At 42.1% G+C, this 25,371-nt stretch overlaps 1 protein-coding gene across 1 annotated transcript; it reads left to right on the top strand.

Annotated features, from left to right (window-relative positions):
• Positions 1-19,103: 19,103 nt before the first annotated feature.
• On the top strand, positions 19,104-22,357 carry SCGB3A2 (secretoglobin family 3A member 2). The gene is made up of 3 exons (XM_045826840.1): positions 19,104-19,228; positions 21,630-21,829; positions 22,219-22,357. The coding sequence occupies exons 1-3, from the start codon at positions 19,174-19,176 to the stop codon at positions 22,240-22,242; spliced, it is 279 nt and encodes a 92-aa protein (XP_045682796.1). The 5' UTR covers positions 19,104-19,173; the 3' UTR covers positions 22,243-22,357.
• The last annotated feature ends 3,014 nt before the right edge of the window (positions 22,358-25,371 follow it).

Genomic DNA, 25,371 nt, shown 5'->3' with positions numbered 1-25,371 from the left:
ACTGTTTGTATATACGGCTGGCTCTTCCATTTATGACTAAACCTTCACATTCTAGCTCCCCCCTTTGCTACTGCTAGTGAACTTGTTCTTGTTTAGGTCACCAGTTCAGGTTGAGTAATCCCTTGGAGATTCTTTCAGAGCATGTGGCCTCTAATTCTTCACACTTGATCACCTTCTGTATCATCTTTTCTCTTGGGTCCCCTACAACTCCTCCTCATAGCTTCTCCATCCTTGTATCCTCTCCATCCTCTGTATTGAATCTTCTTTCTTTAATGTGTAAAGACTTGGAGTTTCTCAAATATTGGCCCTGGGCCCTATTTGTGCCTCACTTTTTAATTTCCTTAGATGAGCTCATTTATTCACATTATATAAGTGATATATATACATATACATATACACATGATATATGTTCTGTACATATATATCCAAAATGTATATCATATATATCTCTTTTCTAGATCCCTCCTCTGATATTTAGACCAGATACTAAGTGCCTTCTTGATAATTTGGACATCCTATAGTCACTTCAAAATTTATATGTCCTACACTGCTATTTTGATCATTCACACCAAAATATTTTTTTTCAGCCTTTCCATGGCTTCTCTTTCTTCCAACTGATTGGTGAAGCCAACACCTAAGTGTTCTCCTTGGTGCCTCCCTTGGCCTTACCATGCACCACCATCTTCTGTACTTAATTTGTCACCAAGTTCTAATTTCGAATCTATGTCCAAACTAACCTCAATTCTAGATACTTCTCATCACCATGCACTGTCATATCTAAGGTGATAGTATGGATTCCCCTTTGGCTTTCTGAAATTTCATTCATGTTGTCTCCTAACAGTATCTACAATGATTTCTTCCTCAAAGCTGCCATTCACAGAACAGATCTTCCTAGAATGCAAATGTGACCACGCCGCTCTCCAGTTCCCCTTGTTCAGAACCCTCAGGGAGGGGTGAGGCTCTGCGTGATTTGCTCCTTCCTACCTCTCACTTCATCCCCTGCCAGTTCCCTCCTTGCTCAGGTTGTCAGGCTACATCGGCCCTTTCTCTGTGCCCTCTTAATAGGGGAGAAAAGAGCTCCTAGCTTTTAATCCTCAGACTCTGGCTAAATATAATTTTCTCATGGAGCTGCTTTTCCAAGTTCTCCCTCACTGTCTTCTGCATCCAGATTAGGTCTTGCTTCTGTATTATTCCATGGTACTCTGCATAGCACTTACATTTTATTCCTTAACTGTTTTTATGATTATTACATTATATATTTTCACCTTTAGGGAACAAATATGGTTATTCTGTTTACTGCAGTGTCTAGCAACGTGCCTGAAGGATAGTAGCTTCTAAATGAATATTTGTTGAAAACATGAGTGAAGATATATATAAAACTTAATATATAACATATATTATATATAAATTAAATATACATATAAATTTTCCTGAAGTCTTAGAGTTATGTCTTATTTCTGTCTCCATTCATTGGTTCATTCAGTCTTATTTATTCAACTATTATTATGGTCCAAACATTCATTCAGTTCCTGCTGTTTAAAAGCTCTGGCCTGAGTGCTGGGGAAATGGGTGTGATTTCTGACCTCATAGAGTGTAGGCTGCGCATTGACATATATTGGTTGGATGAGTAAAGCTTTTTGCTTTCATCTTAGATCATAACAAATAGTCTTGCTGCCAATAGGAAGGTTCTAATAGCCACTGTAAAGGGGGCTAATCTTTGAGAAAGGGAATTTTGCTTTGGCCTCCCATGGAGAATTGGCTGGGATGTGGTCCCAGGAATTCCTTAGGCAGTAACAGCAGCAGTAACAGAATTCAGACTAGACCTGCCTGTGAAGCCAAAGCCTGGGCTCTTCCCACCAAACGCTGGTTTTTAAACATTTTACCTGTGGACCAAAGTAAAAACTAAATCTTGTCTAATGGCCTAGTGCATGTCTACATATGTGTGGACACATAAAATGGTTAAGAAACAAAATGTAGCCTTATTCTACGTGATGACAGTTATTTTTTAACCTGTTCTACCTCATAGCTCACCAACCCTGACTGGCAGTTTGAAAAACCTTTTACTATAGTGGTGTCCTATGGATTCAGTTTTATTTTCTTAAATGCTGCAAAACTCAGGTAAAATTCCACTTAGAAACTGGCCCTAAAATTGGGATGGGAACCGGCTCTTTGGAGGCAGCAAGTTGGGGAGGACGAGAAGAAGCAGACCCATTACTGTGCTGTGACTCTGGGTAGGTCATTTTCCTCAACTCTAAAAATGCATGTCATAATACACTCATTGGGTGCGAGAGCAAACTTTAAAAAGTAAACAAATATTGTGCACAAACATTATCCTTCGTTTTACCTGGAAGAATGATTGCCAGCTGGTAACGCTGTCACTCTTCCTTCCACGGGTTGGAACCCTGGATGACACATTTGGGCTGCATATGATCAGTGTCTTGGCAGGATAAATACTTCCTGCCTTACAGGATGGGATGGGCATCGGCGGAAGCAGCCCTATTTAATGTGCTTAAATGACCTAGCTATTCATATATTCTCCCATTTTCTTCATTTCTCTGTGCATGTGTTTATGTATTTGATTCGTCAGGAACTAAAGCAAGCATACCGTGGCCCACTCTGCTCTTTTTCAAGGACTGATTATTCACCTGAGTCAAGACTGATGACAAAGCTTCGGAGAACTGGTCTCATGGCTGCTGATAACGCTTGCTGGAATGGGATGTTTGCGGGCCACCTGTTCATTTTCACACCCTGTGCCCACGTTGTGTTTTTGTTAAAGTATAATTGACATAAAATATTATATAGTTTCAGGTGTACAGCATGGCTGTTCAACCTTTATATACCTTAAGATGTGATCACCATAACTCCAGTAGCCATCTTTCACCATACAGCAATCATGATATAATTGACTATATTTTTGTCTGTATGTTATATCCCTGTGACATACTATTTTCATGACTAGAAGTTTGTACCTCTTATTCCCCTTCTCCTTTTTCACCCTTTCTCCAAGTTTTGACTAGTAAGGAAAATGACAGAAACTAGAGATATGGAGCCTAATGCGCTTAGCCTGACATTTGGAGACATCTTTGACTTGGCGGTGTCTTAGCCCTTCATCCTTATTTTTTATTATACATGGAACTTCATGACTTTTCTCAATAATCCCTGTTCCTTCTACTGCTTACTCTGCAAACGGGTTCCAGTGGTTTTGATTGTACCCAGCCTTCATAGCTCAGCAAAAATATTTGTGGTGCTTGAATCAAGTAGTAAAATTGTTCTCTCTCATACCAGTTCATAAAGCTATCACTAAATAATAACTATGTTAATCACATCACTATATAACTATAATTATAACCATTACTGCTGAAAATTTTAAAAAACTCCTATGCCATGCACTGTGGTGCTTTATTTTCATTATCTGTAATCCCTATAGTATTATTATTCCCATCAGTCTACAAGGGAAACTGAAGCACAGTTATTTCAGTTTTCATGTTTCTGGTCACAGAGATCAAATATTGACATATATATTTATGATCTATAGAAACATAGATAGACATGTGTACCTGTGTACATGTATGTATTCACATGTATATGTTATATATATATACACACATAGGCATGTATAACATATACCTGACTTCATATTTCTTGTTCATTCTTCCTAATGCACGTCTTTATGTCCCACCTCTTTTCACTTTGAAACAGTTATTTAAACTTAATGACATAGTTACAGCACTGGTTTATGCTTCAGGAGGCCTTGGTTCCTAATTTAATGTTGCCACAGGCAACCCATCTGACGTTTTGTGAGGTCTCTTTACTCTGCCAGCTTCAGTTTCTTTAGATGTATGTGTTATAAGTATCTTCTGCTGAGTGGCTTACATTTTCACCCTCTTAATGATGTCTTGTGATAAACAAAGATTCTTAATTTTAATTGAGTCCGATTTTCTTTATTAATGTTTTAGAGTAGACTTGTATCCCATTTAAGAAAATGCTGTCTGCCCCAAGGCTATGGAGATATTCCATATAATTCTAGAAACTCTACAATACACTGTCATTCATGTTTACAAATTATGTAAATAGGTGTCAACATTCAATCCTTTTTCAACATTGGTTTGTGGATGGTCAACCCATTTCCAGTGATTGCAGTTACCATTTCCCCCATCACAATGCAGTGGCTATATAATTGTGGGCAAGTCTCTGCATCCCATTCCCTTCGGGCTCTCCCTGATCAGAGACTACACTGGACGTTCTACACTGATGTGTTTTTCGCTGTAACACCTCCTGGCCTCTCACGGATGCAGCACTTCTGTTCACTGTCATGCACAGCAGATGGCAGCCTCTCCCTTCTGTGACGTCTTGTCTTTGCTCCTGGCTTCCTGACTTCGCATAGGCCCATCGCCTGGCTGTGGAAAACATCCTTACCTATCACACGACATGTTGGTCTCCTTGAAATCGGCCTTTAACCGACACCTCTAAAAATGTAACTGGACTTGGAATATGCTTCTCTGTCTTGGGCTTGCTTTTCTATAGTCCAGGAATGTTGGAAAGAGTGGAGATGAGCACTTGCTGTGGCCTTGTCAGTGAGGGACTGAGCTCGGAAGCCCCTCAATCTACCACTCAACTGGCTGTGGTAACATCACAATCGTGATGAAAGTCTCACCCTTATACTTAGGGGGTGCAAATGCTATTTTTAACAACACTGTTTTAAGGCAAAGTGACTATCAGCTGGCTGTCCCAACACACCTTTCCCATGTGTGCAGTTATTCCCTAGAATGACTGTGCGTCACAGGATTGGGAAGGACAAGAATGATCTGTTCCAACTCTCCATCTCTTGTTTAAATTTCATCTATCTACTGGTGGGCCTCCAGCCAATGCCTAAATACTGCAGGTGATAGATGGGAATAAGCGGTCCTTTATATGGAGCTGGAAGCTGTCCTTCTGGAACTTCCATCTATTTACCTTAATCCTTGGCCTCGGAACAATCCTGCTTTATTATCACTATGATACTCCCTCAAATATTTGTTCATAATGACTGTAGTTTACTCTAAATCTTCTGTTCTGTGAAACAGCCTATCAGCTACTTTTCATTTGATATTGCTTCAGGTTTTCCTCCCTCCGGAGAGTTCTATTTGGGCTTTGTGTCTTGTAAAGGGAACCAGCTCCAATGCTGCTCTAGGGTGATTGGACCACAGCGGTGGCTCACAGGACTGTTTCTCCCTGTCCCGTGCCTAGGACTGTAATGGTGATGTCCAAAGTCTCACTAGTTAGCTTCTAACTCCAAGTTATGCTTGTACTTACTTTACCACACAGAACTTGCCCATGTCTCTTTTCCCTTGTGTGATGCTGAGAAGTGTCTTGTCTCCCTTTTGTTTTTTTGCTGATGCACAGCATGTCAGGTCATCTGGGGAGAGCCACAGGGGGAAGTGCCTCAGTCTCACTACATGGAAATTGTATAACTGATGCACTTTTTTATTCAGCAAATACTTACTGACACTTATTATGTGTTAGGTGTTGGTAGAAGTACCGGTAATATATAAATTCAACATAAAGTAAGTTAAACAGTGAAGAGCATGGAAGAAATAGACACAAAAAGAACACACCTGTTTCAAGAAGTTCAGGCTGTTGCTGAAAGTGGACCTGGGGCCATAAAGGATTTAAGATGGAAAATAATGTATTTTAAATATAGATTTGCATGGACAACCACTAGGTCCATTCCAAATCCTTCTTTCTTCAGGCTCAAAGTTCTTAGTTCCTTTAATCATTTACCAGAGTGGGGAAAAAGAAAATAATGTCATAAACCCTTTGTAGAGCCTCCAGTATCCAACACATAAAAGGCCAGTGATAAGTGTTTATTGTGGGGCAGTAAAGGCCGATAACGGGCTTTCTGTCTCTCCCTGGAGTGGCATGCTGTCCCCCTCTTCTTCCCTCATGCCTCTCTCTCTCTTCCCATCTCTCCTGTGCCTTTCCTTCCCCATCTCCTCCCCTCAGGTGTGTCGTCTCCGCCTTTCTTTCTCGGAAGCTCCGAGGGCCCTTCTTTGGCTTCCGGACGGGTTCCCTGAGTCCATGGAGCCTACCTGGCTCGCTTTTTCTGCTCGGTGACTTCTAAGGAAGCTTTTGCTTGTATGTGAAAAATACAATAAAATAAAATAAAAGAAGAGAACAGTTTGAGACAATCATTTTTTTTAACGTTTTATTTATTTATTTTTAGAGAGGGAAGGGAGGGAGAAAGAGAGAGAGAGAGAAACAGCAATGTGCGGTTGCTGAGGGTCATGGCCTGCAACCTTGGCATGTACCCTGACTGGGAAGTGAACCTGCGACACTTTGGTTCGCAGCCCGTGCTCAATCCACTGAGCGATGCCAGCCAGGGCTGAGATAATCATTTTTTAAGAATATTTTATTTATTTTTAGAGAGAGAAGACAGGAGGGAGAAGGGGAGAGAAACATCAGTGTGAGAGACAAACATTGATGGGTTGCCTCACGTTCCCACTCCAACCGGGGGCTGAACCCAAAACCCAGCCACGTGCCCCACCTAACCGGGAATTGAACTTGAGGTCTTTTGCTTTGTGAGACGATGCTCAACCCACTGAGCCACATTGGTCAGGGAGATAATTGTCTTTTTAAATACAGAACTGTTTAAAAAAGACATCCAAATCATAGTTGTTGAAGAAGTACTTTTCAGTATTATGTGAAGATGGTCTTCCCTATTTCAGCTGTCCAGAGGATGTATAGCTGGAATAACTGCGCTCTGCTAGGCAGTAAGAGTTGCTCCCTTATCAGTACAAACTCTGTGTCTATGCATGCTTTTATTATAGAACATTAAACCAGGAATCCTAATTTTTAATTTTCTTTTCTCTTCTACTAAATTCCTGCATTTATGACCCCCTTTTAATCTCCAGGGTGAAGCACACTGTTTAATCTAGAGTACCTGATAAAATGGAAAAAACTCCATTCACTCTAAGCATTTGTGAGCATAGTAGACTTCAATAAGTTTGCAAAGGAATGATGGAAGGTATTGATTGCATTTCCTTCCAAACCACCAAACAACACACTGGCCCTTAAAAGTACTGTCCCTTGGGAGTCTTCCTTGGCATTTCCCCCAAGTAGAAGCCAAACCCACAAATGTCTGTTTGCTTCTTCTCCTTCTTCCTTCCTCTTTTCTACCCCTTCCACTCCAGAACAAAACAGCCAATTTCTTTCTTTGTCCAAAGCGGAACAAAAGGACACCCAGGTCTTCAAAACACTACACCCAATAAATTCTTTTCAGGGTGGTTTCTCCCCAAAGACAGTTCTTCCCCTAAGATAAATTCTGATGCCAGCAGCTGAGATGGTAACATTTGTAGCATGTTACATGGTGATTGAAAAGCCAGTTCTGCCTACGTGACTTTGAACTAAACTTCACATTTCTGACCCTCAGCTTTCACAGTCTTTTCTCCAAAACCCCAATGTGAGATGAGTTTCAGAATTCAGAGTTTTTTTTTAAATTTTAGACAAGTCATATGATGTACCCTCTAATCAAACATATGGTAATATTATAATATAAAAAATACATAGCCTTAAATTATCTCTTGACAGGTTTTGCTGTCATATGAGCTACAAAATGAAACAACTTCTGGTTTGCATAATTCTGTGGGGTTTGGAATTATGAATTTGGGACTGGGAACCTATGCCTGCTTCATGGAGTTGTCATGAGGAATAAAGAGGATGTTGCATACAAAGCTCATAGCTCAGACCATGGCACTGAAAGCTTAATAAATGGTTCCTACGACTATTGCTGCCATACTGTACTGTAGCTCACATTAAACTTATAGCTCTTTCTCTTCCCTCTTATTGGTAAAATATTTCTATAGTATATATTTAATTTACAGGAAACTTCTGAGCTGCTCTTACATTAACTTTTTTAGAAACAGCAAACCCCTAGTGCTGGAGACCACCTCCTTCGGGCCCTGACCAGTTGTGAACACCTCCCATCCAGGTTGCCTTGTTGATAGAACCCTGAGTCTCACTTTGCAGACACTTTGTTCTTCTCCCAGCCTGGCAAGGAGTCTTCTCAGGCAATAATTAACTAAATGCTGGAACGGGAGAGAAAGAAGCATTTCAGTTGAGAGATGTAGATGTTTACTGGAAGAACATAGAAAGTTTTATAGTATATGGAAACCCCCCAAAAATCTATAGCTAAAGGTAGAGACATATATTTTGGGACAAAAGATCAATATGTAACTAACCACATTTCAAATAAGGAAATGCAGGATGGGTATGGAGCAGCCACAGAAAGAGAAAGAGAGAATGTGTGAAGAAGATGAAAACAATTGCAGCAGATTCTGGTTTCTGATCCTTTAAGGTTTCTTAAACTAACCTTTCACAATTTATTAATGAATTAATTCTTGCCAATTAAAATGACATTTTAAGTATTTCTCACATCGCTAGGTACATGGTAGATGTCTCCAGACTCTCCCTGCCTTTATCCTACCACGGAGCATTTCCACCGATACTCTGACATCATTTCAGACATAGTTTATAAAATGAATCTGGTCTTCTTTCCTGTCAATCCTCCCTTTCAAAACTTCTGTTCTCTTGAGAGCATCAACAGCATTGGTGCCTACTTTTCCATGGCCTTTGATCTAATCAACCAAAACGTCTAGTTCATTTTTTTATCCACATCCTTCTTTTTATTCCCCTTGCATCACTCTGCCCCATGCCTGGGTTATTGCCCTATGATCTTTCAGGTGGGTTTTCCCATGCTGTGCATATAATGGGCCTACGGAAGCAGCGGACCTGGATTATGACTTAGTTCAGTCATTTAGCAACAGCGTAACCTCTGTCTCCTCTCAGTTTCCTTTGTCCCCTAACATAGTCACCAAGTCATGTTGAAACTACTTTCAAAATTTTAACTCTCATGAGTAATATTCCATTGTGTGTAAATATACCATATTTTCTTTATCCATTCATCCTTCGATGGACACTTAGGTTGTTTCCTTGTCTTGGCTGTTGTGAATAATGCTTCAGTGAACATGGGAATGCAGATATCTTGTGAGATAGTAATTTCATTTGTTTTGGATACATACCCAGAAGTGGGATTTCTTAAAGACTAGAAGTTCTAGTCTTTATTTTTCTGAGGAACCTCCATACTCTTTTGCATAGTGACTGTACAAATATACATTCCCACCAATGGTGTACTAGGGTTCCCTTTTCCCCACATCCTTGCCAATACTTGTTATCCCTTGTCTTTTGGATGATTGCCTTTCTAACAGGTATGCAGTGATATCTCATTGTAGTTTTGATTTGCATTCTCTGATGATCAATAATATTGAGCTCCTTATCATTGCATCTGTTGGCCATTTGTATATATCTTCTTTGGAAAATTGTCTGTTCAGCTCCTCTGCATTGTTTGTGGGGTTTGGCTATTGAGTTATTATGAGTTGAAAAGAAACTAAGAAATTTTGACCTGGAAAGACTGAAGAGGCAGCCCACATGATTGGTAATTCTTTAGTCTAGAAAGTAAGAGTAACTCTTCTTCATTAGTAATAATAGCAAAACAAAAAATAATTGTTAGTGAATGCACCAGTAGAAATAAAAGTTTATGTCAAATAATAAATAAATAAATAAATAAATAAAGTAAATAAGTAAGAAAAAGTACTCATTGCATGCCAAGACTGTGCCAAGCACCATGGAACTTATTTAATGCTGCAGAAACACATGGAGAACTGCTTTTATCTGCATTAGCAGATGAAAGAACCAGGGTTATGCAGGTTAAGAATTCGCTTGCCACCCTGGAGGCCACATCCTTAGAATTGGTGTTCGAATACCGAGCTGAGTGAGTCCATGCCATATCCTTAAACATGCTAAGAAACCATCTTCTACCCCCACATTCTCAACTTAGGACATTGGTGCAGATGAAACATTCATGCATGCCTCTGGAAAACAGGTTATGCCTTAATCACGTGTGCAAGCTTTTCTTTTTCTATTTCAGAGAAGGATTAAGAAGGAAGTGTCTAAAGAACAGTATGCAGAGTCTAAGGTTGGAATTTGCTCAGAGTCCCTTGGTCAAATACAGCATTGTCCGTTCAGTTCAGGACAGAAGCTGGGTCCAATGAAGAGTGTTCAAGTCCTGTAAATCATCCGCTGAACCTTACATAGAAACTTTTAACAAACACCGCTAATGCAGTGTTTACCAAAGGAAACACCTTGTTCTAAAGATGTTTATGGGAAGGATCCAAAACATTTTCAAAACAGGTTTTAAATTTAAACCTATAAACATGCTCATGATGGGAAAATTTGATAAAAGAAGTATAAAAAGAAAAATTTGAAAAACAAAGAAAATTTGGTTGTTAGAAAAACCATCCTTTTTAAGCCCTCATGGATCACCTGACTTCCATCTGTTTGGTCCAGCTCAGGCTTCTGGCAACATGTGGGCCAGGCCCGCCCTCTTTTCCTTTGAAGGCAGTGACCCATTCTCCGGCCCCCTTGCCAGGCTGGGTCTGCTCGTCTAGAGTGTAAATAGGATACTAATAAAAACAGGCTGAACCGAGGATTTGGCTTTGGAGGAATAGGCACTCACTCTAGGGAAAAGGTAATATATAATATTAGAAGGGATTCCTAATACATTACTAACACATCGATGTCAGAAAGCCATTAGAAGCTGAGTTTGCTTTAAGGGTCAGCTCTCCTTTCTGCTGTCCCTTGTGGATCACAGAGTTGCCATCTTTTAAGACAACTTTGCTTTCTCTCAGCTCTACTTTTTCTCTCTAGATGGCACCCTTTCTTTATCTTTTCTCTTATCAAAGCTTCTGTTTCCATGTAATTTCACCTTGCCACCACTCCTCTTGGCTCAAAGCAGTCTTTCGTTTTCAGTGTCTACTACCAACTACTTCATTTTCTGGTATTTTGATTTTAGAAAGGGGAGAAGGATTGGAGAAAGAAAGGGAGAAAAACATCAATATGAGAGAGAAACAGCAATTGGCTGCCTTCCATAAGAACCCTGACAGGGAACCAAACCCACAACCCAGGCATGTACCCTGACTGGGAATCAAATCAGTGACCTTTTGATTTATGGGATGATGCTTTCATGCTCCTAATACTTTAGGCTCCTGAAATACAAACTAATACTTTCATGCTCCTAAAATACAAATCCTGACCTTGCTGTGTGTGTGTGTGTGTGTGTGTGTGTGTGTGTCTTTTTTTTTAAAGATTTTATTTATTTATTTTTAGAGAGGGAAGGGAGGGAGACAGAGAGAGAAACATCAATGTGTGGTTGCTGGGAGTCATGGCCTGCAACCCAGGCATGTACCCTGACTGGGAATCAAACCTGCGACACTTTGGTTCACAGCCCACGCTCAATCCACTGAGCTATGCCAGCCAGGGCTGTGTGTGTGTCTTTTAACCAGGTCATTCCATAGGTCTCGGGCCATCCTGTAGTGGTGTGCCCTGGACCTCAGTGCCTGGCCCTGGACAGATGCACTGGAGCCATGGGATTGGTAGACTCCATGTTGTCCAGTAAATGGGCTGTGAGAGAAAGAGCTGAAACACCTTCCTGTCGCCAGCGCAGCAGGCATCCCGATCAGGGGTCAGCCTGCCCAGCAGAATCTTAATCCTTTACATTCCCAAACCTTTTATGTACAAACTGCCTTCAAATACACATGACTTATTTACCACCAACACTGTGAGGCAGCTACTTTTTCCAATTTTAAACAATAAAAAACGAGTAACTAGCCCTGGCTGATGTAGCTCAGTTGGTTGGGCATCATTCCATAAACCAAAAGGTCACTGGTTTGATTCCCAGTCAGGGTACATGCCTGGGTTGTGGGTTTGGTTCCCTGTTAGGGTGCTGATGGAAGGCAGCCAATTGCTGTTTCTGTCTCATATTGATGTTTTTCTCCCTCTCTTTCTCCAATCCTTCTCCCCTTTCTAAAATCAAAAATAAAATTAAAAAAATGAAAAGCAACTAAAATGAAGTATCTGGCTCCGAGGCACCTTGTTAAAAAGTGGTCTGGAACTGTGGTCTGTTTGATCTTAAGACAAGTGTTCTTCCTTCTATCTCATGCATCTCAAAATTTAACATACCCCAGAATCATTTGGAGGGTTACTAAACCACATGTTACTGGGCTCTACCTCTAGAGCTTCTGATTTAGTATGTTTTAAAAAACTGGCCCATAATCTTAAAAAAATGCCATGATCATGAAAGTCAAGGAGAGACTGAAGAACTCATCCAGACTAATGAGGACTGAAAAGACTGACAACTAAGTGTAACACGTGATTCTGAACTGGATTCTATAAAGGACATCATTGAGACAATTGGTGAAACGGACTTAGGTCTAAGTCTTAGATGGCAGTTATGTTAGATCCCTGCTTACTGGCATGTAGGACAATGCCTTTGCTTGTATTGTGTGCTGTTATTTGTGAGTGATGGAGCAGCTGACTCTCAAAAGGTTCATAAAAAATTTATCTTTTCTGGGAATCTGAAATTGGCTCCACTTAAAAACCTAATGCCAAAGAAAATCCTGCATGATTTGTTTACTAGATACAGGGGTTAGCCATTCACCTCTTATTCTATATAGCAAGCCAAAGAAATATGAAACTCATTAAAGAGAAATTTATAGATAAAATCACTCAGAATTAAATAATTGAGAAGTAGTGTTCACAAACTTATAGGTAATGGTGGTCACTGTGTTTGAGGTTATGGTTAAAAAGCTGGAAAACTAGAAGTAGAGATAGAGAAGGTGTAATAATAATATCATGAGACATCTATTGAGTGCCAATTTGAAGGTACCAATTTTGTAAGCATTTCATGTATGTTAACTCATTACTCCTCATAACCATCCAATAAGGGAGGTACTTCTGTTAGCCTCACGTTATAAGGTGATGAAACAGGCCCAGAGAAACAAATTAACTTCCCCAGTGGAGGAGCTAGGACAGGAACCCAGACAGGCTGGCTCCAGGACTGGCACTCTTAGTCACTGAAGGAAGAAGAATAAGGGCATTCAAGGAACAAAAGAGCAGCCCAACACTGGGAAGATTTGGAGAAGCTGGAGACATTGTTGAGCAAACATCATCTACTATGCACATTTGTATGGGGCTTGCCAGGCACCCGCATGCATTATGAAAGGGCCTCCCCACCCTGTACTTCTGGTCACAAGAGTCATAGTATAAACATTTGGAAAGAGGGAAATGATTTATAGTTGAGGCACTGAGTGAAGACTTATAACTTGGCCAAGTACACCAGGAACTTCTGATGTTCTTGGAGTTGCACCCACATGAAGAATGTACAACGTGGCTATTTATTGGCAGTGTGTCAAGTTCATATGTATGGGACAAAGCAAAGCCAAGGTCTGACTGACAGAACTGCTAAAGATCCAACAAACCACTCTTAGATTTTGACAGTTTGTCACTTTCACAGACAACAAAGAGAAGCATAAGTCAGAAGTGCCAGGTCCCTGTCATCTTTGATTCACACAACAAAAAGGATGATACCCAAACAAGAGGGACTGGAAGGCTGCACGCAAGTTGTTGGACACCCTGTAGCTGGGGAGCCAGAACTAGACTGCAGCAAAGAGGTTTGGGTTTGATAGCCTGCGGCTCTGTTCTGAGGGGGTGAGGGGTAGAGCAGAAAGCCCCGCACCTCATAGAACCTGGGAGGCAATGAGAAATGTCTCTGAGAGCCTCACGGGGAAGATGGCTCATAGCAGCTCCTACGGGGCTCCCATCTTCTCGTGTTCTAGGAATATCACGAGGTGTTCCCCTAAGTCTCAGATAAGCTTTGGTTCCACCCTTTGCCTGTGTGGGTGGAGGTTGCCAGGGGTACATGGTGAAATCTTCCTTTGCAAAGGGCCAATAAAGGCGGGACCGTAGGACAGGATCATGGCTGAGAGAATGCTTGCTGAACACTGAGAGCTGTCCCCTGTGAGGTTTGGCATCTTGCTGGAAGTAAGGTGGAGCACATGCTGTACTGGTCCCCTAAGAAGGTGGTGACATTAGCTGTGAATGTGGGAGTGGATTGGCAGTATGGGGTCATCTGGGCCCAGAGTCCAGGAGCCTGAAAGGCCTTTCTGCCTCCCTTTGCTTTATAAACTCCTATGACCAGGTTTCCTCCTGTGTAAAAACTCATATTTGTACTACTGATCAAGTCTCGCCAGACCGAACTCAGACAGACTTTAGTTTTTATAGTCATTCCTTCCCATCCAACTCATCTGACACAACGTATTGATTGTTTGACGATAAACTTAAACACTTGTGTGACATCCACTGTGATCACAAGGAACAGTGCTGGGCACAGGCAGATGAAAGGCACACTGTCCACACACCTTTCTCTTCAGCCCATGTCATCGTCTCAATTTATTTTCCAAAATAAAACATGGCAAGTTCTAGTTTTATTTTTCACCCTCTCTGCCTATTTAGATTTTAAATTCAATATCCACTTGAATTCGTGAAGTCTTCATTGAAAAATCAAGCCTGGACGGACCACTTATCTCCCTCTGATGTTCCCTAGATTTTGCTTTGATTGGGTCTCAGTCATTTTCTGTGTTAAGTTCTCCTATGCTCACGTGCCCTTTGGATTTCTCTGCAGTGCCTAGAAAAGGGGCTAAAAGTTAGCTGCAAATGACAATGGACTGATTTGCTTTCACTAAATAGGAAGTGATCAGTATGGAAAGGGCCCAGGAACAGATACTTTTGCTTTTATCTACACTTTATGAGGTTGATATACTGAGCTTTGACATTTGATCATATGTTATATGCTTGTGTTCTTAAAGACAAATTTTAAGACTATTTTGTCCCTTGTATATAGGCTTATGTTTAGGTCTCTTTTGACCATTCAATTTGCAGCAAGTAGAGAAGAGACCAGACTAGTGTGATGTTTCTGATGACTGTGTCCTTTCAGCTGGAAGGTGGGGTGTTAGATGAAATCTCAGGCTGATTCTTGCCTTTTCCTTCATCACTGTCTTGCATCAGCATTCAAGAGACCTCTTTATAATTGTCATTTCTCTTACAGAGGAAAAAAAGGACTTACTGACTTCTAATCGTTTTCTTTAATGTAATTAAAATGAGGCAAGATTTGTACCTGATTTTGTGTTGCTGTGTTCCCAGAATCGCCACACAGCCAGATGCACCAGACGTACTCAGCAAATAGTTGTTGAATGGCTAATTGAATTTCCACTCCCAATTATAAATTTAATCTCCCCAAGAAACCCATTCAAAAAGCACATCCAAAATTAATTTAATAACACTGACATTAATTTATTTTTCCTTTCATTTCTTTTCATAAATTATTTTACAAATGCTTGCTGGAAATACATATTAATTAAGTGTTTAAAGGTAAAGAAATACAAATCAGAAAAGAAAGGACTCAAATTTGACCCCATTATTTATTGTCTAAGTGACCTCGGCAATTAATTCATTGCTTCCAGCTTCGGATTATCATTTATAAGATGGGATAAAAGCTCTTATCATCAGTGGCTTTGTGAGAATGAAGTGGATACCATAAGCAAAGTGTGATGCCTGGCACTAATTAGTGGTCCCTAATAATATTAGCAAGTGTGTAGGATCCAAACATGAAAAGGCAAACCCCCTCAAGATGTTTACAAATTGGTCTCAGGAAAGAAGATATTGGTTTAAATAATTATGATGAAAAGAGTAAAATACCAGTATAGGAAAAGGCTATATGGCTGTTTTAAAATATAAGTTTTTAAGCTCTGGCTGGCGTAGCTCAGTGGATTGAGTGTGGGCTGCAAACCAAAGTGTTGCAGGTTCGATTCCCAGTCAGGGCACATGCCTGGGTTGCAGGCCACAGCCCCCAGCAACCACACATTGATGTTTTTCTCTCTCTCTCTTTCTCTCTCCCTTCCCTCTCTAAAAAGAAATAAAAATTTAAAAATAAAATAAAATATAAGTTATTATTATTCATGCTAACAGATCTGGATATGACTGCCATTAAAAACTTGTTAAAATAACAGATCCCACGAAAAGGGGACATGCCACATGGGAAGCACCAGGTTTGTCTGGAGGAATGGCAGGAAGTGGGCAAAGCCTTTTTTGTGGTTCCCATGGGAAGGGATGGGGGAGCCAGGGTAAGCAGGTTGAAGATAGGCTAGTTTGAATAATTTCAGGGGGCTCAGAGTGTAGGGTCTGTCCCTGGTTGTCTGGCACCTGGCCCTGGGATGATGAGTGGCCTAGGGTGTTAGAGCTCTATAAAGGAAGGGGTTGGCTGTGTGGGCTTTGGATTGGTGGGTTTGCATATGGAAGGTGCACTCCCAGGTGCATTGTTTGCTGTCTCTAGAAATTAGCTAGTCCAGCTAGGCCCCATGGTGTGAAGGCCACAAAAAATACAGAATAAAAAGACATGATTAGTACAATGGCTCAGATCATAGGGACCCCAGAAGCAGCCATGTCCAAGTCTCTTTTTAAGTCCGACTGGACTCCCCATCCACTTGTTCTCTGGCATAGCACCCTATTTGCCTCTTCATAACACTGACCACTAGTCCTTTTCCTTGTTTGTTTACCTGTCTATTGTCTGTTTATCCCATTACATTGTCAGCTCCATGGAGGCATGAAAGTTGCTTGTCTGGTTTACTCCTCCAGTCCTAGTCCCTGATACAGTGCCTGGTACACAGTAGATGCTCAGTAAATACTTGTTGAACACATGAGTGAAAACAGCAGTGCCTTATGCCTGTGTGTGTGTGTGTGTGTGTGTGTGTGTGTGTAGCAGGTTCCCGTCTTTAGTGTAGCCATTCATGTCTACTAGTTGGTTTCGGTCAAGAAACCAAAGGCACGTCTGGCAGACCACTTGATAGGCCCATCAGAAATGTATTATTACCAAAGGGGTCCAAGGAGTTTCTTGGGAAAGAGCTCACCTCTGGGACCAGCAGACACGCTCGAGACAGTAGCAAGCACTTAAGAGGCTGGAAGGGAGACACATGTCTTTGTGTGTGTGATGCTGTGTTTCTCTGGGATGGGTCTTGGCTGTGCCCCTCATGGATTCATAACTTGGAGCTTATGAGAGTTTCAAAAGGAAAGATCTGCTTTTACTGGAAGGGCTACAGTGTTTTAGGATGCTATATTAGCCAGAACCCAGCCAGGCAATCAAAACCACATGCTGATCAAACAGGAAGAATTTAACTTGGAGAATAATTTACAATGTGATAGAAATGCAGTTGGTGGTAGTAGGGGAGGTAAGTCAACCCTGAGGTTACAAAATGCTGGAAGCTGCTACTCTTCTTGGCTAGGAGGGACAGAGTGAGGAGCTGGGCCTGGAGTGGGAGCAACCCAACAGAAGCTCGAACAGTGGCTGATCTGCCTGGCTTGGGTGGAACCACGGACAGAGGACTTTTTTGGAAGCCTCTGAAGCCATCGAGAAGATGCGGTCACTGCCCAACATGTCTCTTGAAGCAGAAGGAGGAAGAAATAGCCTGGCTTTCCCCATTCTCTCACCTCTAATCTACCGGCTCCTTCCAATTAGCCAATTAGCCAATTATCCTCCATTATCCAACCCTAACCAGACACAGTTGGCAAAGCAGTCTGGGCACCACTGTGTGACATGCTCAGCTTCCTGTATAGGGCAGAGCATGAGAGGGGAAGAGTAGGGAAAGGATTTGAAAGCAAACTTGCAAATGTCAAGAACAGATGAGGGCAGGGCTGGTTAGTGTCCCATGAAAAGATTATAACATAAAAATAAAAGATGGCATAGACTCAACTTGCCACGCAACCTTGCTCTTTGAGTGTTTTTGGCACATCTGCACCCCTGGCAAGGTGGTAATGCCCAGGAAAAATGGAAGGAGGGGGAGGACGGAGTATGAGTGTCAGTAACACACAGTCTCCTTTGTGCAGTTTACAAAGTGGCAGAAAAAGAAAGAGGTGGCCGTGACATCTAAGTTACGTATAGGAATTAATAACGAGCGACACTTATTAAGTGTTCATCTTGGTTTCATTCAGTTACATCGTTTGTCAACAGAGTTTTATTAAATCCTCATACCAATACCACAACCTCAGGCTGGGCCCCCGCTCCTAACTTTGCGTCTCACAGGGGCTGTGCCTTGGCATAACGTTCCTCAGAGTGTGCACAGTCCCTCTTTGGCGGTGAGGCCAGCGTGCCATTCATCCAGGGAGTCTTGATCCCTGCTTCTCTCCTTCCAGGTTTTTTGCCCTCTCTTCCTTGCATGTGAGGCACCAGGTTCCCCAGGGAACTCTGGGGCTTGGGCTCACACATAGGGTCATCCTCAGTCCCCCTGGCCTATCTGGCAGATTGTTTCTGTGGCCAGCGCAGCATTTCTTTCACACGATTGCAGCTGAACTGCCAGGCGGTTTAAAGCAAATATTTTGGTGACTCTACTTGTTTATCTAGACAGAGTCTTGCAAAAAAAAATATTTTCTTAGTGTCACATCTTTGGGACTGTCCTGCTCTTAGTGTCCCCATCATAGATGAGGAGACCGATACTATAGTTAAAAAATGTCTAATCCAAGATTACACAAAGAGTAAAAATAGAATCTCAGATTTTTAAAACAGACATTTTGATTTTAGATCCTGAGCCTATTCTGCTACATGAGGGCCCAGAGAAGGCATGCCCTGAAGCACTGGAAAAGATGAAGGACCTTGCCATGGTAGATGAGTGAGCCGGGCTGGGATGGGAGGAGGTAATTCTAGAGAAGTATGGGACTACATGCCATGCAGCGGGGTCTGTATTATACCAGAGCCAATGGGACCTCCAGATTCTTCCACAACTGGATTGACAGCTCATCTGGTAGTGTGAGTCTCCCAACTTGAAAGAAATGGAAAGCTGGAGGAATTCAACAGAACTTTCACTCCTTCGAATCCCAGTGTAAAACCTTCCCTTCATTTTCAATATTCTTTAAGCCTTGAAGAATAGTGAAGGATCCTTAGAGCTCTTCGTCTCCCCCTGGTGTCTCCATGGTCTCTGTGCAAGGGCTTGAGCAAGAGCCCTTGACAATGCTTGAAGTCAGGGCTTTGTTTCTTGTGGGAACCTGAGGGAAAGCGGAAAATCCTCCAATTTGTTTAGTGAGGAAACATGACCTTCATGCTCTTCTTTGCTGTGGTGGCCTTGGGGGGTGTATAAATATGTATAAATATGTGTGGGCACGAAAGCAGCTGTTAGTTACACTTGGTGCCACAAGCAGGACCCCTGGCTCGGTGGATTCCCTTTTAAAACTCCTGGCAGATATCACAGATAATAACCTGTCATGAAGCTGGTCGCTGTGCTCCTGCTGGTGACCATTGGCATATGCAGTTACTCTGGTGAGTAGCTTGGAACGTATATTTCTCTACTTTTCTGACAATAGGAATGCAACCAGTAAGTGTAGGCTCCCAGTGGAATCTGGTAGAGGGAGTTTGGGAACCACAGGATGGTAAGGTTGGAAGGGATTTCAGATGTACCTCACTGACCACCCCCAATCTGAGCTCTAACCCAACAACCCTAGTTCATCCCACATAAGAAGTTAGCCATCTCCCAGTGAGGGTAAACAAAGGTTAGTTGTTGGACATCATTCACCCTCGTTTTCCTTGTCTTCCTTAATCTTTAGTCAAAACCTGACTTTGCAACTTCATTCTTTTATGCCTCTGAAACTAGGGGGCATCATTCTTGCTGCCATCTCTAATCAGTCAGGTTTCCAGATTGGTTCTCCTGAGGCATAGCTACATTTATGTGTTCACATACTCAGTGGCCATTTCTTGAATGGCTACAACCCGTAGGGCATTGGATAAGCACCAGAAGATTCAGACATGAATCAGACATAAATAGTGTTCCCAGGGTGCCTATAGTGTGGCAGGGAGCTAAGACTTCTGCAGAAGCCAGCACAACGGTACTCCTCTAGAGCTCTGCACAAGAACTGAGGGGCAAACTGTTACAGGAGCTGACTTCTTGGAAAACAATGACCAGTGCTTTTTGGAGAGAGTTGTTTAACCACCAGAAAGATATTTGGTTGCATCTGGGTCACTGCTCATTCAGAGCACAGAAAGCTTTGCAGATTTTTTCCCCAGAAATTGTAAGTGCACACGGAGAAGACAGTCACCGAAGTGCTCAATATAAGGAGATGAATTACGAGAAACTAGGTGCTGCCTACACCCACCTCGGCTACCTGGTCTTGTATTTGTATAGGATTTTTGAAAAATTTGTAACTTCATCCAGTTCAGTTATTTTGTTGTTCTCTACTGTCCAGGGACAAATAGCTGTTGGCAGAGGTGGCTACTGAAAGCTCAGTAGAGGGAAATCGATCCCACCCCCCCAGAAGAGAACTTTGGAGGGAAAACTGGTGGTAGCAGATGAAGATGAGACAGGTGAACAGGCTCACCTTGCATGGTCTGAATGATAAATGAAAAAGATTCCAAAGGAAAATGAACTATGGTGACATCTTGGCTGGCAGGAGGATATGTATTTTTATATGTATGATCATGCACATGCATGTTTACATATCTGTAGTCACATGTTTATATGTCCTACATATTTTTCCATTTTTATATTGTATGCTTATTCATTTTCTATGTGAAAGTTACCTTTCTAAAACTGAAGATATAAAATGCAGTTTTGCCATATAAAAGCCTTGACTAGCTCTCCATTGCCCTCAGGAAAAATAAAAACACCTCAAACTCATTAGTATGCCATTTGAGGTTTTGAAAAATCTGACCTCCCCTGAATTTTGCAGCTTTACTTCCTTTATCCCTCCTTAGCACACCCCAGTGGAATTCTGAGCTCCAACCATTCTGGACAGAAGACTCCCCATACTGCGTATGCACTTTTCTCTTAATATCTCAGTGCCTTTATTAATTTTGTTCTCTTTCAAATGCTGTTCCCTTCTTCACCTTGTGATCCTGACATTTACCCCAAGACAGCACTCTAGCTTCTGGAAAGATCCCTGTATCACTCTCCCACGTTAGAATTAGTCATCCCTTCTTCTGTGTTTCCACAGAGCTTTGTCCACAGTGTTAGCCCAGCCTAGGCCGATCCGTGGCATACACAGGTCTTTATTGTCCACCAGACTGTGAGTTCCCTGAATGGAGTATTCTTGTCTTACTCTTCTGGGTTGCTACACCAACTGGTACAGAATCAGTGCTCAATTATTTTTGTGGCATTGAGTTAAATTGGTTGGGAACAGTTCCTGGGCTGTGCCTGGGCCCATCCCTGTCCCCAGGTGGAGATTCCTTAAGGCATCTCTACCTTTGTTTTGACCGTGTGGGCTGTAGAGACAGCCATGTGCAAAGCGCCTCCCTGTACAGTCAGTCATAGTGTCTCCTGAGTGCTTACTGTGTGGCAAGGCGCAGTAGACTGCACTAGGCATGGGGTACATTCGTGAATGAAACCCAAGTTCCTCATTCTCATGGAGCCTACATTCTAGTGAGAGGATGAAGGCAAACAAATTAATATTCAAGGTAATGGTAAGAAAAAACAAAGACAGAGGGTGACAGGAGTACCGTTTTAGGTACTCTCTGAGAATGCAGCATTGGAGGAGAAACCAAGTAATGTGCAGAAGAAAAACATGTAGCTATCTGAAGAAAGAAAGTTCTAGAGAGATGGGACAGCAGGTGCAAAGGCCCAAGATGACTGTGGCTGGAATAGAGCTGTTCGTGGACAGAGTGGAAGGTGATGAGCTCACAGACAGGAGTGGATGTTGCCGTTTCACTTGATTCCCCTTTTGCTCTGCAGCTACGGCCTTCCTCATCAACAAGGTGCCACTTCCTGTCAAGGATGCCTTACCTTTACCTCTGGACACCATCCTCACCCTGGATCCCTTCAAGCTGCTTCTGAAAACTCTGGGCATTTCTGTTGAGCACCTTGTGGAAGGGCTAAGACAGAGTGTGAATGGGCTGACCCCAGAGGCCGCTGAGGCCGTGAAGAAACTGCTGGTAACTACAGCCTGTGGGGAAGTTGGCGAAAGGGTAGGGGTCAGCGTCCCTGAATGCCTGCGCTGCCCACTACACTCCCCCTCTCCCTTTTCTCACTCATGAATGTGTATTTCCCCCTGACTGACTGCTCATATAAGGTCTGCGTGCTCCAGACTCTTAAGGAAAGCACAATGTCTACATTTCTAGTAGGAGTATTTGAATGACAGACCTGTGTTCTAGCTGTGACTCTGCCATTTCCCAGCTCTGGGATTCTGGATCGGACTTAACCCTCCAAGCCTTTGTTTTCCCCTCAGCAGAATGGTGGCTAAGTAGGAGGGTGACTATTTTTGGAAACGTGCTAATTACATATAAGCTGCTCTTACTTGTATTCCTGTCCTTCTGCCTTTCAGGACGCCCTATCACATTTGGTGTGACGGCAGGACAAAGCGAGAATAGAAGGAGGATTGTGGTCTCCTCCTCCCTGGCTGAAGCTCGCTCCATCCTAAAACGTTGTGACTCCTGGAAAGAATGAATAAAGCGATGAATAGATTCAGTTTGTCTTATTGTTATATCTGGGGGCTCTATTCAGAAGGGTCTTAACTAGATAATTTTTCCCTTGGGTCATAAACTCTAGAGAGCCTGTCTTTATAAAGGGTAACTCACATTTCCACCAAGACATAATGATGCCTACCTCTAAGTTAAAAATCTCCACCTTCTGCAACTGATGTTCCTCTGACGGAGTTTCCAGATCCCTTGTGCTTCTATCCGCCTACTTCTAAAGAAATTTTAAAACCTGAAATGGAAAAGAATTTTCAAAGTATTGTCTGACAACACAGGTCCTCACAAACCTCATTGGTTTGGAGCCTACACCACCAGAAAGCGAGTTTCTATTATGTTTGTAGTTACGTTTGTAGTTACTGCAGGGTCACTCACCGACCCTTACACCAAATTAGGCTTTTACCATGTCAGCCTCTGGCAAATGGGTCCTGACCTAGCCTCTCCCCTCTAGGTACCATCTACCACGATGCCAGAATTTTCTTTTCAAAACATAAGTTTGGTTATTACGATCACCTACAAAACAGATTTTGAGCTCCTTAGCGTTGAATGCCGGGCCCTTCATGGACTGGCCTTTGCCTCCATGTCTAGTCTCCTCCACATCCCTTTCTTGACATGGTCTCTAGCCCCAGCCATACTGAAAAAATAGCTAAATCTCTTTGCTGTTAACACTTTTATGTGTCAATGAAAAATCAAGTTTTTCCCCACCCAGAATGTCTGCTATAGTCTGCTTTCAGACCTGATCTAATGCCAGTCTCGGGACCTTTGGTCCACTCCAGTCCACTCCCCATCCTTCCCCTACCCTGTTCCATGTGGAGGGAAGGCAGGGGCATGAAGGGCCCCCTGCAGGTTGACTTTCTTAGGTTCCCAGGTCAGCTGACTCTTGGGCCCCGTTCTGCCTCCGGGAGTCCCAGGCAGAAGATAGGTGGTAGGAAAAGAGGAAGAAAGCCAGAGTTTGGCTTCCTCTCCTTCTCTATTTGACAGAAATCTCTGGAAGTGCCTGTGCCATATCTGAGCCTCCAGGTCCTGCTGGATGGGTGTGCATTGGTTCTGGCTTTTGCCAGCTGACTCCCGTCCCTGGCTCTAGTTACACCACCCCTTTTCTCTTTCTTTCCACCTGAGGTGGGTAGTGGCTTCCTCCTGTTATCAGTTGCTAGGTTGCCTCACCATCAGCTATTTGATTTTTTAGGTCTTCTGTTGTCTGTTGAGTCAATTCTGTGCACACTAGTCCCCTCATTCACTGTTTTGCTTTGTGTACTTTCAGTTACCCACAGTCAACCATGGTCCAAAAATACTAACTGAAAAATCCTGGAAATAAATAATTCACAAGTTTTACATTGCACACCATTCAGTCCTGCACTCTCACTCTGCCCTGCTCCATCCTGCCCAGGACATAAATTGTCCCTTTGTCCAGTGTGTCTGCACCGTATGTGTCACCCACCCATTAGTCACTTAGGGGCCCTCTCTGGTGTCAGATGGACTGTTGTGTTATCAAAGTGCTTGTGTTCAAGTAATCCTTATTTTACTAAATAATAGACCAAAAGATGTTCACATCGCTTTTATTCAAGTATATTGTTCAATTGTTCTATTTTGTTACTGGTGATTGGGCCTAATTTATAAAGAAAACTTTATCATAGGTTTGTATGTGTAAGATAAAACATAGCATATATAGGGTTTGATACTCTCCGTGGTTTCAGGCATCCACTGAGGATCTTAGAACTTATCCCCCCCAGATATGGGGGAACCACTATGTTACCTCCCCTCTGTCCTCAGCATTACAGTCGTTTATGTTTCCTGGCTGCTTCCCGACTAAGATAACGTTAACTGTCACCCCTTCCATGAAGATGATATTGATTTCCTGCCATTTCTTGACCCCCGTAGGGTTTTTTTTTTTTGCAACTGGCATTGTTGCACTTTGTGAAACTTCTTTCCCTTCCTCCTTTTACCTATGTCTCTAAGAAGAGCTGAGGTCGACCAGCTCTTCTTTATATGATTTGTAAATAATATATCTGATAAGGGATTAATATCCAAAATACATAAGAAACTCATGTAGCTCAATAGCAAAATAAAACATCCTGATTTAAAAAATGACCAAAAGACCTGAATAGACATTTTTCCACAGAAGATGTACAGCCAATGGAAATGTGCTCAGCATCACTATTTATCAGGACAACACAAGTCAGAAGCCCAGTGAGATGTCATTTCACACATGTTAGAATGACTGTTATTGGAAGACAAGCAATAATAACAAGTGCTGGTGAGGATGTGGAGAAAAGGAAAGAACCCTTGTGTACTGCTGATAGGAATGTAAATTGCTACAGGCATTATGGAAAACAGCATGGCGGCTCCTAAAAAAGTTAATAATAGAGCTGCCATATGATCCAGTAATCCTACTTTTGGGTGTGTATCCAAAGGAAATAACAGTCACTATCTGGAAGAGGTATCAGCACTTCCACATTCACTGTGATGTTGTTTATCATAGCCAAGACCCGAAAATAACCTAAGTGTCCATTGAGGGATGCATGGAGAAAAAACAGACACACTCAGACACATACATGCATAATGGAATATAATTCAGCATTAAAAAAAAGAAGAAAATCCTGTCATATGTGACAACATGGATGACTCTTAAGGGCATTACCTTAAGTGAAATAAGTCAGACAGAAAAAGACAAATACTGTATGACTGCACTTACATGTGGAATCTAAAAAAAAAAATGGAATCATTGAAACAGAGTAGACTGGTGTTTGGTTGCCTGGGGCAGAGAGTTGTTTGTGGGGGGAATAGGTGAAGGTGGTTAAAGGGTGCAAACTTGCAGTTATAAGATCAATACAAGATATATTTGGAGGATGTAATGTATAGCATGGTGACTATAGTTAACCATACTGTATTGCACACTTGAAAGTTGCTAAGAGAGTAGATCTTAACAGCTCTCATCACCCCTGCCCCCACCAAAAGGCATCTATGTGAATAATGGCTGTGCTAACTAATCTTATTGTAGTAAAAAT

This window comes from Phyllostomus hastatus, unplaced genomic scaffold (assembly GCF_019186645.2).
Source record: "Phyllostomus hastatus isolate PE091 unplaced genomic scaffold, TTU_PhHast_1.1 phas_contig_150, whole genome shotgun sequence".
NCBI lineage: Eukaryota > Metazoa > Chordata > Mammalia > Chiroptera > Phyllostomidae > Phyllostomus > Phyllostomus hastatus.
This window is presented reverse-complemented; position numbering and strand designations above follow the sequence as displayed.

Excerpts from the sequence above, each read along its gene's own strand:
- SCGB3A2 (XM_045826840.1), top strand. The coding sequence starts at position 19,174 with ATGAAGCTGGTCGCTGTGCTCCTGCTGGTGACCATTGGCATATGCAGT. Across the intron at positions 19,229-21,629 it reads TGGCATATGCAGTTACTCTG|CTACGGCCTTCCTCATCAAC; the intron begins GTGAGTAGCTTG and ends TTTGCTCTGCAG. Across the intron at positions 21,830-22,218 it reads AGGCCGTGAAGAAACTGCTG|GACGCCCTATCACATTTGGT; the intron begins GTAACTACAGCC and ends TCTGCCTTTCAG.